The sequence below is a fragment of the Trichosurus vulpecula genome, chromosome 8 (assembly GCF_011100635.1).
Source record: "Trichosurus vulpecula isolate mTriVul1 chromosome 8, mTriVul1.pri, whole genome shotgun sequence".
NCBI lineage: Eukaryota > Metazoa > Chordata > Mammalia > Diprotodontia > Phalangeridae > Trichosurus > Trichosurus vulpecula.
This window is the reverse complement of record NC_050580.1, coordinates 151,716,192-151,735,653: the sequence shown is the minus strand read 5'-3', so window position 1 is coordinate 151,735,653 and position 19,462 is coordinate 151,716,192. Positions and strand designations below refer to the sequence as shown.

Sequence of the window (19,462 nt, the reverse complement as noted above, 5' to 3'; positions counted from 1 at the left end):
GTGCCAAGAAGAGGCCTACTCTGTGATTAAGTGCCAACTCCATCAGTATAACCCATCGAGGAAACCCTCAAGCATTGGTGGCATGATGCATCAAGTTCTGGGCTTGGAGTCAGGAAGACCTGATTTAACCCATCTGCCTCAGTTTTCTCAACTGTCAAATGGGGATAATGATAACGCCACCTCCCAGAGTTGTTGTAAGGATCAAATGATATTATTTGCGAAGTGCTTAGCACAGTGTCTGGCACACAGGAGATACTATATAAATGCTAGCCATTTATTATTATTTCCTTTATCCCTGAGGATCATGGATGACAGTGCCAGAAACTCAATGCCACTTCTGAGACAGGGAAAATGCTACATGTACTAAGCTAGTCATCTAGGTAGTTTCCTTTGTACATTTGTCACATACAATTAGCTAAAGGGCTGTGATGAAGATGATGAGGCTGTTTACACACATGTGCAATCTATGAGGCCCAAGTGTCTGGTAGCTGACACGCTCCTGGAGAGTTAAGCGACACAACACAGCAATGAATGACCACCTTGAAGACAAACCGACCCTTCCAAGACTGACGCTCCATGAGCCTCCAAGGCCACCTGTTATCCCAGAGGACAACCTACTTCTCCAAGAATACTGGTCCAACTAGTCATGGGGACAATGGCCCTAACTGGCCACATACATGCTGGTTGAGGTAAGAGGCCATATAGTCAGTGCCACCTTGTTGGCTACATGACTTAATCTTTCTAGGCCTCAGTTGCCAGATCAGTAAAATGAGGAAACTGGATAAGATGATGTCCAGAGTCCCTTCCAGGTCTAGAATTAAGATCCTATAACCTTTGTTGCCCTTGTAACAACCCAGAGACTATTTTAAATTAGTCTGTGTGTGTGAGACACACAGAGAGAAGAGGGATAGCACAAAATCCTTAAAACAAAATTAAGTGCAATTCCATTTAATTAAATATATATTTTAGGCTTGGATTGGTTATAAATATTCACAAATAAAAACCTTAAGCCAGAAGTGTCTTTCACAAGCCTTGCTGAAATGACCCCCCTCCTCCAAAAAAAAGATGGCCTACCTGTTTATCTTGTAGTTGTCCCGTCCATTTTCTAGGGGGAGGGGCTCATGGGCAAGAGAATACTCTAAGCTCCTGAAGGTCTAGAAAGTCTAACAAAAATTGACTTTGTTCTATATTTTTTTGGAGAGTACCTGGCCTTTAAGGAGGTAAAGGATGAGGAGGGGAGAGTATCAACGGATCAAGGGATCGCTTCCAAGCAAGCTACAGAGCACAGAAGTGTGCATAGGGTTAACATCTTCTGCTGTCACTTCTGTTCTTTGGATTTGCTACTCCAAGGCTTCAAACCTATCAGCAGAGTCACTGCCACTGAAAACAAAATTGCCATTGCAAATCATTTTCCCAGCTAAAGAACATCTCTTTCCCTTTTGCCCCATGCACACACCTCCTCTAGCATGAGAATCCTAATCCCACAGTTCAGCCTTTCACCTCAAGCCCTAACTTCTCTTGACACAGAAATTTTTAACGAAACCTTCAATACCACTGTGGTGGAATACGATGAGATTCACATAACCAACTTGCCATTTTCAGGATTTCTCACTCATGCCCTGAGTTATTCTTATGCTTTTTTGATCCTCCTCAATACCCATTTCCCAGTTCTTAAATTAGTTAATATGGTGGCCTTCTACACTGGGAATTCCCTCTGTAGGGCCTGAGTAAGGCCCGTTCCTCTGACTTTTGCAGGCATATCTGGTGCACATGAAACCCTCCACCACAGAAGGCAGTCATTGGGTCATTGATCAAGAAAAGCTTCTGTGTTCCTTTTTCTTCTAAGATGGTGGAGGAAAGGAAGTAATAGGTAAAATGAAGAAATATATATGTGTCTCTGGGTGTGTGTGTGTGTGTGTGTGTGTGTGTGTGTGTGTGTGTAGTAAGGGTTGGGCTGGAATTTGTGAAAAACCTACTATATACACACCAATATAATTATGTACTCATGACTATATCCACTCATTACTGCAGGTCTAAATATGTAACAATCTCAGGAATCTCCTTCATGGAAAGAAAGCTGACATTGCAACACACATACATACATACATACACACACACACACACACACACACACACACGGTTTCTTTCCTTTTGAAATTATCTGTGGATTTCACTAGGGGTTCCCCTCATCCCCAGAACCTGCAGCAATTAAAGAGTTGGCTGTATTTAATTTCAAAGTTTGGCAATTCTCCCACTTGAGAGGGTGGGGGATATTGAGGGAAGAAAAGTGAGAAGAAAACATTTTAAACCATCCAACCTACCACCACCTGTCCCCTCCTATGTATTTTAACACCAAAGTAATAGTGAATGATGAAAATTTCCAACCTGAGAATTCACCAGGCATGATGTTTGGGGAATTGATGGTCTCTGCTTCAGTGTAAGACAACGTGGAATCAGATAAATCTGCAAGAGGAAAAGAAGGAAGAATTCAATGGCTTGTGTGTCTCTCTCCTAAGCACTTTCATTCTCCTCTCCTCTCCTCTCCTCCCTCTCCCTCTCTCTCACCCTCCTCCTTCCATTCCCTCTCCGTCTCTCCTCAAAAAGGGGAGGGTGTCCCAAACAACTTCCTGACAACACTTCGGCCCCATCCCATGATGGAGCCAGCCGAAGCCAGCCTGCCCCCTAACTCTTCAGGAAAATGCTGACATTCTATTTCACTGCCCTGCAAGCTGAAAAAGTTTCAATTGCTTTGAGCACAGAAATAAATGAAGTTCAGGGGATCGAACAAGTAGGAACTTGGTGCTTACTTGAGTAAGGTTATATTAAGCCCCTAAACAATTCATAGTTGCTATACTTAATTACAACCATTAAAATTCTTGAAGCTGTTTCTTCTTGTTTCCTTCCTTCCTTCCTTCCTCCCCGCTGAGGCTGAGGAAACTTTGTTTTAACAAGTTAACAGTCATCCTTACTCTGTCCTGCTTACACCCCTCTAATTAAGCGCTCAAGTGTTTGCTCCCAGATTAACTTTTTTTCTTTTTTTTTTTTAATCAAACCGACCCACAGAGCAGTTTTCAACCTCAGTCCTGTTGTTTTAACAAGTTCATATGCTGTTCATTCTTTTTTCCCCCTATCTGCAGCATAATTAGGCTTGGAAGGGAAATTCTTTGCTTTGAGTCTCTGCTTCTTGAACAGTCTCTGTTTACTTAACAAATAGATTCATTTCAGGGTAAGCTCACTTGGAAAAATTTTCCTGGATCATGATGGCCTTTGCTACCAACTGGGGTGTTGTCCTCCTTACCCAATGCAGAGTACCAGGGCCTGTCAGAAAAGCCTTATCCTCAAGGATTTCCTTCAATAATACTACCGGCATAACTGCTGTCTTTTGCACTCAATCAAGGATGCCTTGTATCCCCAGATGGCAAGCCTTAACCTTCTCAAAAAGACATTATTACGGTTTTAGGCCACATTGTCTAGTCTTGCAACAGAGTTGCCTAGTATAGGCACGAGCTAGTTGAAATTCCTTTGGTGTTATTTGCATTTTTTCCTTTTACCAAATGCCCTAGGGGTGGGGGTGAGAATGGGGGTGAACAAGAAGATGAAATATTAACCAATCTGTCCTCCCCCAGTCCCATTTGCCAGATGCTGATGATGTTCAGTTTTATGTTTTATCTCTTTGTCCACATGTGATCGTAGTGTCTCAGAAATGAACTGGCTTTCTTTGGTTTACAAAAAATAATAATAATGTGGTTTAAAAAGAAAAAAAAATTTTCTAAGATGTTTACCAAAGGACTAAAAACTTTCTAGCTGTTAAAAACATCTTAACTGGGAAGGGGTGGGAAATTAAAACTGGGGACACATAGGAAGATCCTAAGAAAGACTATATCATGAGAGCCAGAGGTAGAAGAGATCTTCGATCATGAGGTCCAGTTGTCTTATTTTACAGATAAGGAAACTGAGACCAAGATAAATGAAGTGACTCACCCAGGGCTGTGCTGCTTATAAAGAAGTAGAGCTGGGATATGAACCTTGGTCCTGCAAAACCAGTGTTCAACAGGATGTCGCCTTTCCAGCACATGGGCCCACACTGTAGGCTGAAGCTTACTTATGGTCATAGATACAGAGCTGGAAGGACCACACATCATCTTGCCCAAGCCTGTCATTTCACAGATGATGAAAGTGAGATTCAAGGGAGGTGACTTGCCCAAGGTCCCACAGGAAGTGAAGTGGAAGAACCAAGATTTGAATCTAGGTCCTACAATCCCATGGCTTCACAGTAATTTCCCTAAGACCAGAGGGTTTATCAACCCCCCTGGGCAGCTAGGCTGGTGCAGTGGACTGGAACACCAGCCCTGGAGTCAAGAGGACTCGAGTTCAAATCCAACCCCGGACACCTGACACTATTTGTGTGACCCTGGGCAAGTCACTAAATCCCATGGGGAGAGAGAGACAGACAGGGGGAGGGGGAGAGGGAGGAAAAAAAGAGACGAAAAGAGGGGGAGGAGCCCCCACCCCACAGTTACTTTCTTTCCAATGAGCCAACATCACAGAGGATATTGCCACTATTTTAGAAGGGGATTTTCTTTTTTACTAATTTCTGGGTACACACACTGTGACTACACCAAATTTCAATAATGATGGTGGATTGTCATTTTTCAGAGGCATCCATTATCTGGTCATGACCTCATTACTCAATTGCTTTCATTACTAGGGGCCTAAATACATAGCAGTCCTAGGACCTTTTCCCAAAAGCCAACATTTTCCATGGCCATCCAACAAGACTTTGGGATATGTTCAAAGACTTTGGGTTGTGCGTACTTGGTGAGGGCTGAAATTCTCAGCATGGCATCCTTTAGAGGGCCACATTTTTATTTTGTTTGCTCTGTTTTTTTAGCTTATTAAAATTTGTATACACCATGGGAAAAACAGAAAGAAGCTTTGAGTGTGGGGACAATACAGACATTCAATATATAACATGTCTTTATTTTTTTCTTTTATGGAGTCAGAGCATATCACAAGACCTAGAGCTAGAATGGACTTTAGAAATTATCTGGACCAACTCCCATAGTTTACGAGTAAGGAGGTCAAGTCACTTGCCAGTAAGTTAGTAAAGGTAGGTTGTAAGCCCAGACAAGGTCTTTCTGACCCCAAATCCGTTTTATCCAAATTTCTGACCCCAAATCCATTTTATCCAAAATCATTTTATTATACCAGTCTTGTATTCTCCTTAGTCACTGGCATCACTGTATTAAGTTAGAAAGTAATTATTTTGAGAATGGGATGAGAGGAAGAGGAAGGACAGGGAGTCAGCTCCAGGCCTAGCTCCAGGGATAGGACATGGCCTGCTCGAGGTGGGGAATGTCCATATTTGCCCGTTCCTTCTGTGAGCCTGAGTCAGGCCAGATCCTTCTGGCTTTGGGGGCCTATTTGGTGCTCACAAGAACCTCTACCACAGAGGGTGAACATCAGAAAATACAAGATATGTCTCTATGTTCCTTCTCTTGCTTCTAAGATTCCAGAGTGAACTCTATGACCTTAAGCAAATCACTTTCCCAGTCTGGACCTCAGTTTCTTCTTCTGTCAAATGAGGAGGGTGGATGGTTTCTAAGCACATTCCAGAGTTGTGTGCATATTTGTCTTTTTGGAATAAGCACTATTCTCATATTCACTTTAGTACATTTATAACATCTTCTCCACTAGGCTATGCTCTGGAGAGGTCAAACTTTGTCACATATCACTAAAACAGGAATGGGAAGGAGTATTTAAAAAAAAAAGGTGCACTTCTCAAGTGCTCATTAGAATGTATGTCATTAGTGCCTTCCTTTTTTTTTTTTAAACCATGTCTCACTTGATAAGTTCTGGTCCCTTGAGGGAAGCCCACAAAGCTGCTCTGTTGGTACTCAGGAAGGTGAAGTAACTCACATCAGCCACTAGGGTACCAATCCACCCACCCCTACACCAGAATACCCATAGTTCCCCTGATTCTGTCCCAGGGTTCTCTACTCCATCACTAATTAATAAGGTTCTTACTCTTATTAAATAAGAGACCAAATCCACACTGCTTTATTTCACAAACCCACTGAACAGTCAAAATCTTAACTTGTTGGGCCAACCATGCCCCATGCTAAGGTTTTGTTTGTTTTTTTTTACAATGTATTTCTTTCTCTCTCATGACAAATATGCATATGCCAATGTCTAGCAATGTATCGGTCTGCTTATGTGTACATTCATAGAGTCTAAGCCAGTAATTTTATTTACCAATCAGCATTCTTTTCCAGATGTTCCAAAGCTGTTTCCGCTCAGGTGAAATTCTTGGCATAAATCAAAGGGAATAAACAACCTCTTTCAACAAAGATTTAATGCCCTACATATTTAGTATAAATATGAACTCAGGAGCATAAGTACAAGTACACAAGATGGGAAGAAAAGGCAGAAATAAGCCTACCCCCACATGGATGGATAAGTTGAAATACATTTATCTATGACAGTCCGATGTTTAAAGGTCACACAAAGGTTAATGATGAGCAAAGGAATTCCAGGGAAATATCCCACTTTAGAGGTTATAAGGTAGTGAGATAATTTAGTTGTTTTATTTTCCCCTCCAGGACTTCTTTAAAAGGACAAAAACCAGCAGCCTGCATTTGCTCTAGTCTTTTTGGGTGGAAGGGGGGCTATTTGCTGCAAGTTAAAACTTTATTTACATGAGAACCAAGGGAGGGGGGAGAAATATAGAGAAAGATTAAGATTCAAACACCTAACAGCATGGAGACTCAGTTGACAGTTTTATATTTAAATAATAATCAATTTCACTGTCAATCTGCCCCCCTATATTTATATCTACATTTATTGTTGTTTATTCACTTCAGTCATGTCTGACTCTTTGTGACCCTGTGGACCTCTGTCCACAACATTTTCTTGGTAAAGATATTGGAGTGGTTTGCCATTTCCTTCTCCAAGAGACTCAACATTTTTTGACACAGTAGTGATCCATAGGCAAAGAGAGGTTAAATGTTGCCTAAGGCACACAGATAGTAAGTTTCTGAGGCTGGATTTGAACTCAGATCTTCCTGACTCCAAACCCAGCACTCTATCTACTGTGCCACCTAGCTGCCCCAGGATAGCTATATAGGTCCCTATAAATAGGGGTTATGGTATATACTAAGCTTCATTTCCAATAAAGTCCTATCCCAATGATCCTCAGCTTCTGACCACCACTAGCTTAGTAATGCATTCTGGGATTTCCAGATTTAAGGTAGGTCCACACTTCAGGTTGGGGCAGTAGATGGGCAAGAGGAAGGAGTTTTTACAAGTTTAAAGCATGTGGGAATTTCAGCAAGACTGCCTTGTTAGTTAGGTGGTCTGGCAAATATGGAAGGGTGGGGAGGTGGAATAAGGCAAGTCTGACAACTCTTTTAATATTAGAGTATCAAGGAAGCAGATGGGCAACACTGGACTAGTTTAGACACCTGGGTTCTAGTCCTGGCCTTGCCCCTAATTCAATATTTGTGAGTTGGTTGCTTCTCTGCATTTGCTCCACTTGTCCAGGTCAAAGGTAGAACCTCTAATTAGAATCTTGAAACAAATACTTTCCATCAAAGTTCACAGAGAAAGCAGACTTACCCAGGGGCTTTCGTTCATCGTGGGGAGGAGACAGCCGAGAATAGGGGGGTGGTGGAGATTCTGGAAAACAAGACAGATCACTGTTAGGGTTGGGCATAGTGGAAGTCCAATCTCTTGGATTTCATGTTTCTCTGGCTTTGGGTAGGAAATACAAAAATAGTCCAGGGGAATGGGATGCTGAAGACTGGTTTCTAGTTCTGTCATAACAATCAGACCCAGATCTACATGGGGTCAGCAACTTACCCTGGAACACCAGGAAGCCCTTATTGTGCTCTGCTGTCCATACATCAAAGTGAATTATTCTTTTGGCAAACATTATATATTATGACAAGAGATACAACAGAGCCATAATGCTGACTATGATTGAATACTGTTGGGTGAAGAATTGGAAAAAAAAAAACACCAAACCAACTTTATTCTTAACTGGCTCATCCCTTTACATGGAAGAGTGGCAAGAGCCCAAGAGCAAAACTCAGGAGACCCTAGTCCCAGCTCTTCCATTAACAAGATGTGTGACTTCATACAAGTGAAATCTCTCTACTGTTTCCCCGTTTGAGGGGGAAAAATGGCGGGGGTGGTGGGGGCGGGGGGGGGGGGCAGGGAAGTAGATTTCTACAATTCTCTTCCTGCTCCAAAAAAAATCTCTATCTCTTTATTTTCTATGGGTTTTTTTTTTGTTTCCATTCATTTGCTTAAAATACTCCCCTTTAAAAACATATACTTTGCCTTCAGAAGAATTCCTTGGGCTCTTGTTTTACGGGAAGTAACAATTTGCTAAAGTAAGTAACAATTTGCATGAATGAAATGACCCTTCATTTGGGGTAAATGAAACTAAACGCCATCAACTCCCTAACTCAAACAAAACCTCAGTGGTAATAACCCAGTAATAACTATTATTAGCCCGAGTATCAGTAATGACCCAAGGGGTAATAAGTATTTTTCATAATTATAATAGGCACAATTAGTAGTAGTAGCAGCAGTTGTTTTGCTCCCTACATTAAATTAAGTTTCCCCTCTTTATAACCTCGATTCTGAAATTCAGGGGAGTTTTCTCAAGTGGGGTATCTCTAAGAATTCTCTACCTGTTTCAAGAAAGCATTGAGGAAGGTAGATCAAGGTGTAGAGAAAATCATCTAGTCCAATGCCTGTTTTAAGTGAGGAAGAAACCAAAATCCAGAAAGATGAAGTAAGTGATTTCTCCAAAGTCACACAAGAAGTAGTAGACCCGGAGATTGTCCGACTCCAAATCTAGTTCAGGTTATTCCACCCTGCCTGCATCTCTCTCGGGTAGTACACCAAGATGGGAAACACTAAGCACCCTCCAGGCTAGGCATCGTGATTTATTCATTCATTTATTCCTTCAATAGACAATTACTGAATCACTATTATAAATAAGCAAGGTACTGTATAGCAAGTTGAGGGGGCCTTGGGGGAAGAGGAGGGATACACAAAGGCTAAGATCTCGTGTCTCTGCCCATAAAGAGCTTGCAATCAAGGAGTCTGTATGCCTAGTACTAACGAAATAGTGCCCTACAGCGAGCAGGCACACAACAAATGTTTGTGGCTGGTGTTGACAGATGGCTGGGGCTCTTTGTCAACAAGGGCAAAGGATAAAAAGACCTAAAACAGTTTTCCAAGTAGACCACCTGGTTTTAAAGCCAGGCAAGAAACTAAAAAGATTTTAAAAGAGACCCCCTTAAGAGAAAAGGCTAAAAAACTGCTTAATAGGCAAGGTCGGGAATTAGGCAAGAAGACCTCTCATTCCAATACCTCCAAGTTCTTCTGACCATTTCAAAGATTCATTCTCTAAATACAGATTCCTGGGGAAGGGAGAGGAGGAGATTGACAAAGAGTGAAAATTAATAAATTACCTGTAGGTAAAAACAGCTGTACTTAGATACACAGGAAATACCAAATAGGATGGGGCAGAGTCACGGCAGTCAGGTTCTATAACTTCAGAATTTGTTCATGTTTTTGGCTATTAAAAAACCCTCATTGGATTAAAGCCATCCTATTTCACAGAACAGAAAAAGGAGGCTACTTGAACCTTCCTCTGGATGCCTATGGCACAGAATTGGAAATAGAAGACTTGACAATAATGGGTGTGGCCTAGAGTCAGAAGTCACTCACTCTATAGCTTCTTTTTAAATCACACTTTCCTCCACTGCCCAAGGCCACTATCATCCCTTCCAAATGCTAGTCCTATTCCCCGGGGAACTCAACACTCAGGGCCAAGATGGGAGCCCTCAGAGTCCCCTTTGCTTGGAGTCAGTGCTCTGACCACACAAGCTCCTTAGAGCTGGGCTTGGCCTGTGATATTAAAACCCAGCTAAATGCATGCCAGACAGTGGTTCTGATGTGGTAGTGGAGCGAGAGGGAAAAGTTATGTAACTTCAAGTGTGAATGGGTAACTGAGGCCTTTGCAATAAAACTCCAGAAGGAACTTCTGTCCCACATCTACCTTACCAAGATAGTGCTCAATGAACCATTTAATAAGTGCAGAGGTGGGGGTAACCAGCAAGTTCTCTTAGGGGCACATAAAAAGGCAAGGAGTGGAACAGATTGCATTGCAGTGACCTAGACAAAGGTTGAGACTAAAAAATCCCCCAGGGGCCATAAGACCTATTTCAATGCATTCATTTTCAAGATCAGAAAACTGAGGCTCCCCTGAAAAAATCAATGTCACTCAACCTGTTGATCAATTATTAAGCACCCTACTACGTGCCACAAATTGGGGGGCAGGTGCTAGACAAGTAAAAAAAAAAAGATATTTAGTGCCAGGGACAGGAACTGACATCTCCTGACTCCCAGTGAGGATTAAAAAGAACCAAACATCCTTTTGGCCTCATCAGTCAGAATTATTCTTCCTTAACTGAACAAGAAAGAAAGGGAGAGATCTGGCCCAGGGTGGTGTGTGCTAACACTGGGTGATAATTTTCACATCCTCTGCAGGGGTCACCAGCAACAGAATTCTGTCAAACCACACTCTGGTGTACTGGATACCTGATTTTCCATGATGACATTCAGATGGCTAAAGAGTGACGTAAGTTAGAGCAGTAAGGTAGGGCACTGGGTGGGTGAGGCAGACTCTGAACTGGAGGGACAGCCATTATTACATTTCTAAAAAAGTTGGACTGCTGCAACTATTGCTGTGGGCTTCTTTTATAGGAGAATAAAAATGCACAAGCTTTTAACCTTAAGGGGGAACTCCCAGAGTCCTCAGGGCCTCTCTAAATGCAAGCAGCAGAGTAATTAGGCAATCCTCCGGCATACTCAGACAGCTATCCATCTGCATAAAATCCAGGATTCTCTTCCAGCTATGGGGCTCTACAGTCAGCTCGAAGGAAAGCATTCATCACAGATGTGACTTTTGTTAGCTCCCGGTGGAATTTTCGCCTTTCAGGATCTGGACTTCCAAGTAAGCCAGGAGATAGTTAAAACTCCTTCAACTTACTGGTGTGGTCTGTGTTTTCGGGACTTGCCGTCTTCTTCTGCCTTTCCAGCCCTGCATCTTTCACAGGAAATGATCCATGCCCCTAGCCCAGGGCTTTTCCACTCCCACCCCATCCTGGGGCCAGTTTTCAGCCCTCCAGCTAGTGTACCTTCCCCCACTATCCCAGAGAAGCCAGTGCCTCAGCAACAAAGGAAGACAAGTTGGAAAAGAGACACTGCAGCTTTAAGAAAGGCAGGAGTTTAATTGCCTAGATTCCCCCGTCAGTCAGATAAACAGCTAGTCCGGCTGGCGCCAGCAATATGCAAACTGCATATTATCACCACTTCTTCACCTAAATAGCAGAGGGGACCTCCTTAGGAAAGGGGGGAAGGGGGAAAAAGGGCTTTTTAAGCACAACTTGAAATTGATCTCATTTCAAAGGGATAATGCCAGGCCAAATAAAAGAAAAAAAAACTTTTTAGTCTGTTTTAATTCCTATATTCTTTGCCTGGGAAACCTGTGTTTTTCTAGGCTGTCTTCTAAAGTCATTTAAAAGTTCTCCTCTCTCTGTCTGTCTCTCTCTCTCTCTCCAGCGTAATTTAGATAATAGTCATTTACTGAATATAATTACAGAAAAAAAAGTGGTGAAGCAAAGAGCCCGAGATTTATTCCAAAGTTAATGGATACTTTCAGTAGAAAGGAGTTTTAAACACAGGTTAGAACCGTGATTAAAGTATTCCTTCAAATTTCCGTCCACATAGGCACCAAGCAGAGAGCAAGCATTTCCCTGGGGACAGAGAAACAGAGACAGATCTGGAGGGATCCCATCCCTAAGTAAGAAGAGGCTAGCAATTGGGGGTGGGGAGTAGAGGTGATAATCTATTGCTTTTCTTGTTGTCCAGTTGTGTCCAACTCTTTGTGGCCCCATTTGGGCTTTTCTTGGCAAAGATTCCGGAATGGTTTGCCATTGCTTTCCCCAGAGCATTTCACAGATGAGGAAACTGAGGCAAACAGGGTTAAGTGACTTCACCCAGGGTCACACAGCTAGTAAGTGTCTGAGGCAGGATTTGAACTCAGGTCTTCCTGACTCCAGGGGCTAATCTTCTATTGCTACCCCAAACATAAAAGTGTTCAAAGATGGTGTGCCAGAAATATAGACAAGTCTAGTAGCATTGACTTCATGCTCATTGTGCTTATGTGTGCACAAGCCTATGCACATTTGAAGCTATCAATGTATTCTGGGCTTTAATATGTTGACCTGTGTGTCACTGTCATACAAGTCTGTTATCTGGGGACTTATCAGTTATTTGTATGTGGTTCTGTTTCCTTGATCTTGTATCCATGTGCATATTAATCTATGCTCTTGAGAATGTACATATGCATGCATCTTTACAATATAGTGGTACCTGCCTATCTGGGTTATTACCACCACCATCCCAGTGATTATACATGCAAATGTATCTTTGTGGCATCTTACGTGACACTGGCTATGCATGCCATTCTGGGTGGATTGTCCCTTGAAACTCTATTTGTGTCTATTACATTTTCCTGCCATGTCCCAATGTGTACACGTCCACATATTAATATCTATTTGTAAGAGCATACTGTGTATCACCGTGTATAATTTTCTGACTGCCCATACCAGACCATACATAGCCCCGTAGATCCTCTTATCATCGTCCAACATGGGCAGAGGCCTCCCCCTCCGTCACTGCTTCTTGTTCCTCCCTCAGTGACACGGGATAAGGAGGGGTTCTAAGTGCCAGCCACATGCCTGTTGCAGCTGTGGTACCTAGACTGGCAGTACTGGGATAGGGTGGGAGGTGGGAAGGGGAGGGTCATCCACTTCTTACCCTCTGGCCCCAAAACCATTAGTAAGGCAAGGGAAGCTAAACAGACCCAAGTCCTCATCCATAAATTTCCATTCCTCTGTGTCACTGGGGGGGGATGTGACTCTGGGTTATCTGTCCACCTATCCATCCCTCAGGGCTTTACTTTTTAAGTCATAAAGCACTAAATAACTGTGAATCTTTGGCACCACCAGTGCTCCAAGCTATCTTAATGACTAGTGGAATGGGGCCTCAGGACCACCATGCTGGTCTAGAGGTGGCAGGGTTGGTAAGGAGCACTGCAGTAAGCTGTAACAGCACCTCCTGCAGGCAAACAAGAGCCAAAACCCATAAGATCAATTTCTAACACTCCATTCTCAGCCCCAAGCACCACTATATCCTTCTCTCCTCTCTCTATCCTTTCCTCAACATCCCCCTTCCAAAAATACCATCAAAACCAAACAATCCAAGATCTGGTCATTTTTAGAAGAGAGGGAAGTACGATCCACTATCACAATCATATTCCATGCCAACCAGACTTTATAATCCCTCAATATCGGGAACATACTGGACTAGGTAGCCCAGTTAGAACAAAGAATTTGGGGTCAGAAATACCCAAGTTCAAATTCAACCTCAGACATCGGCTAGGTGTGTGACTCTAGACAAGTCACTTAATCTCTGCCTCAGTTTCCTCATTTGTAAAATGGGAATAAAAGTAGTACCCACACTTCCCTAGGTTGTTATGAGGATCAAAAGCTACCAGAAAAGTGCTTTGCAAACCTTAAATGCCAACTGCCATCATAATTTACATTATCAGTATTATACCCTGAAGACTCCAACCACTATACCTTTACTAGATTACAAGCTTCATTTGGAATACCTCCTCCTTGGAGGCCAGGCTAAGTCCTACCTCCTCCAAGAAGCCTTCTCAGACCACTCCAACCCTAGAGTTATCTCCACCTACCTCTTAACTTCTACTCCATCATCCTGAAAGTTTGGATTCCTCACTTTGCACTTTTCACATAGTATCTCACCTTATTAAAATTCATCTTCATTTAGGTCTTTCACATATATCCTCTCTCCCCAACTCTTCACTGTAAGGTCCTTGAAAATAGGAACTTTGGCTTATACTTCTTTATATCCCTCAAAGAACAGTGACTTACACATAGGAGGTGCTAAATGAATAGGTTTTTATTACTATGACTTGATGTAGAGAAAGAGGAAAAATCTGCCAAGGTGTCAGCTCTGGATAAAGGCAAATTTAGAGATTTCCTGGGCCCAAGTGACTGGAAAAGAGAGCAGGCTCCTAGAAGCCCATGTCAGTAGGAAGGAGCCATGTGGCTCTGGGCAGTTTCCTTCCCTTCTCTAGACTTCAGTTTCTTTATATGTAAAAAGAAGTGGCTTAGACTAGATGGTCTCTAAGATTTCTTCTGGCTCAAAAATCCTGTGCTTCTCCTAGAAAATTGTCAGGGACAGGACATTAACCAGGAAGCCAAAGATGGGATCACCCCCTTCAAAGACTTGGAGGGGAAGCAACCAAGAATCAAAGGGTGTGGAGATGGGGGAAAAAACCACACTTCCAAGGGAAGTTGTTGGTTCAAAGTGGGTCAGGGGCATTGGAATCCAACAATCAACAAAGAAACAACAAAGTGTGTGTTTTGGAGAATCCAGAATCCAGTGAAGCCTGGGGTGACTGTAGCCAGAGACAGTAAGAAAAGCAGCATTTAAAGCAGGATGTTCAAAGCCACTCACCAGCTCTTACCCACATTCCTTCCTCCCCCTTCCTCACCCAGAAGAATCAATCCCTATACAGGCCAAAGCTGAACTAACCACTTCCCACACTACCCATCAATGAGATATATGAAGGTGCTGCAGAGACAACCTTGCTCTCCCCTGAATCCACCAGTCTTCCCCAAACACTGAAATGAAACCTGTGTCCTGAAATATAAGAAGGTTTAAAAAGCCAAAGCCTTCCCCCATATGAATGAAGCTGGGCCAGACCCCTGGACTAGGAGACAAGAGACCTGGACTCTGATTTTAGATGTGTAACTCTAAGTATATGACTAATCGAATCATTTAAACTCTTGGGTCCCCAATTCCCTCATCGGTAATATGACGTTATCAAACTAAATTATCTTGCTCAACGATTTTGAGAGCTGGAAAAAGGATCTTTAAAGATGTGGATGCAATGGTGGGAGGGTTCCCATTTTTGGCAGTTCCAAACCAAAGACCATGAAAAGGTCTGCCCTACTGACCACCACCAATGAAGGGAAAGAAAAAAAAAAAACAATTCAACTCTTAAAAAATCTGTGAATTTACTTAGTCAATGACGGGCAGTATGGAGAGTAGAAGATAAAATGATAAGCACATAGGCTGGCTTTCTACCTCAGTCCTCATCATCTAACTCAGCTGTGGACCAATATGATCTAATTATTAATCGCAAAACACAAGAAAAATGTTTGGGTGCGGGTAGGGAGAAAGAAGACAAGCACAGGTTACTATAGCCAGTGATAGGAAAGCAGAGAAAAATCTTGGGTTAAACCATCCCATCCTTTCTAGAAAGCCTGCTTGAAGGAGATAAAGAAAAGGAATAGGGGCAGAGGGAAATGGCTGGGGGTGGGGGGAGACAGAGGGGTAGTGGGGGGAGAGAGAGAGACAGAGAGAGACAGAGGAGAGGAGAGGAGAGAAGAGTCAAAAGTTTAACAAAATACTCAGCTCTCCATCTCAGATACATCCAGATTCCCCAGCCAAGAACCATAGGCCAGAGGGTAAGAGTTGGAAAAAGTAGTCTTTCATTTTTAAGTAAAAGTTGTGAAAGTAAGGATACTGGGCCAAGGTGTGTACTACTCCCTATAAACAGGCACACTGGGACACTTCTTGAATGTCTTTTTGATAATTGTAGAAAGAAGAATGTTACAGAATACAAATGCACACATGAGAGCTGTGTAAGTGTGTAGACACAGGAAGGACACTTATCTGGTGCCATTCTCATGTGTATGAACACAGGAAGGGACAAATAGAGAGGAAAATGCAGAACTATACTGCAATGACTGGGCAGTGGAAAGAGCAATAGATTCGCCATAAAACCAGCTTTAAGAGACCTAGCTCCAAAGCTTATTTTAACGGTATATGACCTTGGGCAAATGAGGTCCCTCAGCCTGTGTCCTTATCTGCAAAATGGGAATAATCCTCCCCACCTCATAAAGCAGGCGTGAGGAAAGCATAGTTGGACTACATAAAAGTAAACTATTATTACTCGGGCTGATTCTCCTGTTTGGTCATTCATTATAGCCTTCTCCCCGCTCTTAGCCTGTTTTTCCACTGCCTATTTCCACATTCACATTCACATACATCATCGCTGTCATCAAGATGAGGGTAGAGGAGAGATTAAGATGACAAACAGTCCCTTTTCCCAAAGTACCTCCATACTTCCCCAGGAGAAATTCTCCTGGAAAGTGAGGCTGACTACCTGGCCTAAAATGACTTAAAAGTGCATTTCGACTCATCTTGCTCTCTCACAGCCATAAAGATCAAGAATGGTCTGCAGATAGATAGCTCACGTCAAGCTTCTCACCTCCAGCTCAGGTATGCTGGGCACAAGTATGCATACAGTGTATACCGAACCACACAGAGTAGCCCACTTACAAGCGAACATCAATGAAAGCCCAACTGTATTAAAAAGATCCATTTTTCATGGACCTTCCTGTTAACCAAATACACACCTGGTCGCTTAGGGGGATGGAAAGATTCCCCAGGTTGCCCATGAGTTTTCCCAGTACTTCTCCCAACAAACCCCTAAGGTCGTGCCTTCTCTAGCACCTTTCCATACCGGCCCCCAACTTCAGTCCTTAAGGGATCGTCCTCGCCCTCTCCTCCACCCCCCCCCCATCCCCCATTCCTCTCACCTGGCCCGCAGAGCCTGCTGAAGTGGTAAGGGTTGCAACACACTGTGGGGCTGTCGACCGCGCTGAAGCTATGGCAACCACAGAGGGGCTTGAGCTCGACGGCGTGCTGCAAGTCGGGCCAGCGGAAGAGTCTGCCCAGGAGTAGCTGGGGCGGGGCGGGCTGGCCGCCCAGCCTGAGGTCTGTGCGCGGCACCAGGACGCAGCCGCCAGGCACCCCACCGCGGGACTCCACCGCCTCCAGCAGCGTGTCCAGAGCGCGTTCCTTCAGCCGCTTCAGCAGCGAATAGGTGACGGTCTTGAGTTCCTGTTCTAACAGCAGCAGCCGGGAACGGGCTTCCCTGCTCCTCCCGCCGCCAGCCCCGTGCTCCAGGGGCGCCCCGGCCAGTGGGTCACCGGTGTCTCGGGGCGCGCCAACCACGTCCCGTTCGGAGAAGAGGCAGCAGGTCACGGTCTCGCAGTCGCTTTCCGGCAGCCAGCCAGGGCCTCCTTGCTCCGCCACCTCCAACGTGGAGCCCCCGGCCCCAGTGCCGGCCCCTGGCTCCGACATGGGCCTCAGGGGGCCCCCCGCGCGCCGGCGCCTCCCTGCGCCCTGGGCGCCTCGCTGCCCGGCCGCCTCCCGGGGCCGCCGCGAGGTTACCGGGCGGATTTCGGAACGACTGCAGCCACCCCTTTCTCCTCCCCTCGGGGCCGGCTCAGCGCGGCTCCCGGAGCTCCCATCCTCGTCTCCTCCGCCGCCGCCGCCGCCTCCTTCCTCCAGGTCGGGGACCACACGACTTCTCCAAAGTCGCCGCACCAGCCCCGAGCGTTTGGACCTGAACATACGATATCCTTTGGCGCCAGGGGTGGGGGGGAGGAGGAGGTCTCCAGTTACTGGGAGTCGGTACCCTCAGCGCGGCGGTGACTGTACGGGTCGCAGTCCCACATGAAGCTCCGCCGTGCTGCGCCGTGCAAACTCTGCACAGCCTGTCGCCGATAGATCGCAACAGAGCTGCAACATGAGGGAGCCCTCCCGGGGTGGGGTGACCAGGGGATGGGTGGGGAAGGGGTAGTGGGGAAGGGGTGAGTGGGGAGGAAAACTTTGAGAGAAAGCAACAGCAAGTGGCCGAGGGAGTGGGGTGGGGGGCGCTACATTGACCCCGGCTTATAAAGTCGCTCCCGCTGTTAAGCTCGGGCCCCCGCGGTTAAAGGGGGCTGCAGGAAATGCCCAGTGAAAAATACCCTGCATCGACCACCAATTCTTTAAAAGTTGTGTGGAGGGTCCAATAGCAAAAAATGCACACACACACATACACACACACCACTAAATATTTAAACTCTTTAAAAAGCAAAATGCTTTTTTTTAAGCAAGAGATTTGCTAGATCCAAAAGGCAGATTGAGAGGGAGAATCACTCACCTCCCCGCTTCAGGAAAAAAAAAATAAAGAAAAGTTAAAAGACAACGCACACAAACAAAACCCCAAACCCTGAATTTTTATGCGGAAAAAGGCCAACTCCGTATCAGGTCCCAGACTTAGGATGCACTTGGAGGAGTTTCCCTTTAACGCTGGTTTCAACACATGAGTGGAAATTGTAAATATCCCAAAGAGCCGCTGGAAATCCTTAATTAAAAATGCAATCCACCGAGGCAGAGGTCGCTGCCCGCTCCGCGCTCCACACAGACGCTGCAGGAGCAGCAACCCCCCCAAAAAGTGACTCCGCTTCGCCCCGTGGTCCCTCCGAGGTCTGGTTAAACAGCGCTCTGCGTTTCTTCCTTTTCGCTTTTCTCTGTCTCTCCCCCCTTCTCTCTCTCTCTTTTTTGTTCTTCTCAAACACACACTCAGGGCCCCCGGAGGAGAGCCGCGGAGTCATTGGCTGCCTCCCATCATATGCCAGTCTAGACACTTTGGCGGCTCTCTGCTGCGCCGCCGATTGTTGCGCAAACAAGGTTTCAAGTTTCTTAACTCTTAAAGGAGAACACGTCCCATTGCAAAGACCGAGGCACAGAGGGGTTGGCTCCCGGGGCGGGCCCGAGCCCTCGCCCCTACCCCCCTCCCCACCCCCACCCCCACTCCTTAACCATCGGCCTGACAGCGCCGGCGGTGCACGCACTCGCGCACACTTGCACAGGCACAGATGGGTGCATACACTGGCAATAGGCGCACAATTACAAAAACAGTTGTTACATATGTAAACACACTAACTCATTTGCAAAACCAGCACACACACACACACCCCAAATTACCCTTACTCCGGATCCTCAGTCCTAGGAAGGAGATTCTGGAAACTAAAGATGAGACTCATGCCCGGGATCGCTCCGCTTCCCTCAAACTGCCCCCCGCCCCCAACTCCCGATCGCGTACAGATTTGATCTGCAGATTAACCGACCAGTGTCCTCCGTGAGGGAGGAGGAGCGGGAGTTGGGGGTGTGGTGGAACTCAGGTGGGACAGTCTGGGAAGCACCGGGAATTCCGGGCTGGTGGGGAGTGGGCGTGGGGGGGGGGGGACGCCGAAGTTTGAAGAGGGGCAAAAGTTGTGCTCACCTTTTGGGGATAAGCCCTAGAGGCTCGAGCCCCGCGTCTTCCCCCTGTAGGGTGGACGAATGAAAAGTAAGCCCTCTTCCCACCCACCCCGCCAGCGACCACAGCACTCGAGTGCTCCGGACTGAAGTTATGGGATGGGGTGGGGGAGAATCCAGTCTT

At 45.2% G+C, this 19,462-nt stretch overlaps 1 protein-coding gene across 1 annotated transcript in view; it reads right to left on the bottom strand.

The window, feature by feature from the left end:
• Positions 1-18,633, bottom strand: part of SMAD6 (SMAD family member 6) — a 43,656-nt gene extending 25,023 nt beyond the window's left edge. The window contains exons 1-3 of the mRNA XM_036736104.1: positions 16,785-18,633; positions 7,618-7,677; positions 2,386-2,463 (exon numbers count right to left, since the gene is read on the bottom strand). Of these exons, the coding sequence (XP_036591999.1) occupies positions 2,386-2,463; positions 7,618-7,677; positions 16,785-17,604 (958 nt within the window). The 5' untranslated portion in view covers positions 17,605-18,633. The remainder of the gene's footprint in view (positions 1-2,385; positions 2,464-7,617; positions 7,678-16,784) is intronic.
• Between the last annotated feature and the right edge of the window lie 829 nt (positions 18,634-19,462).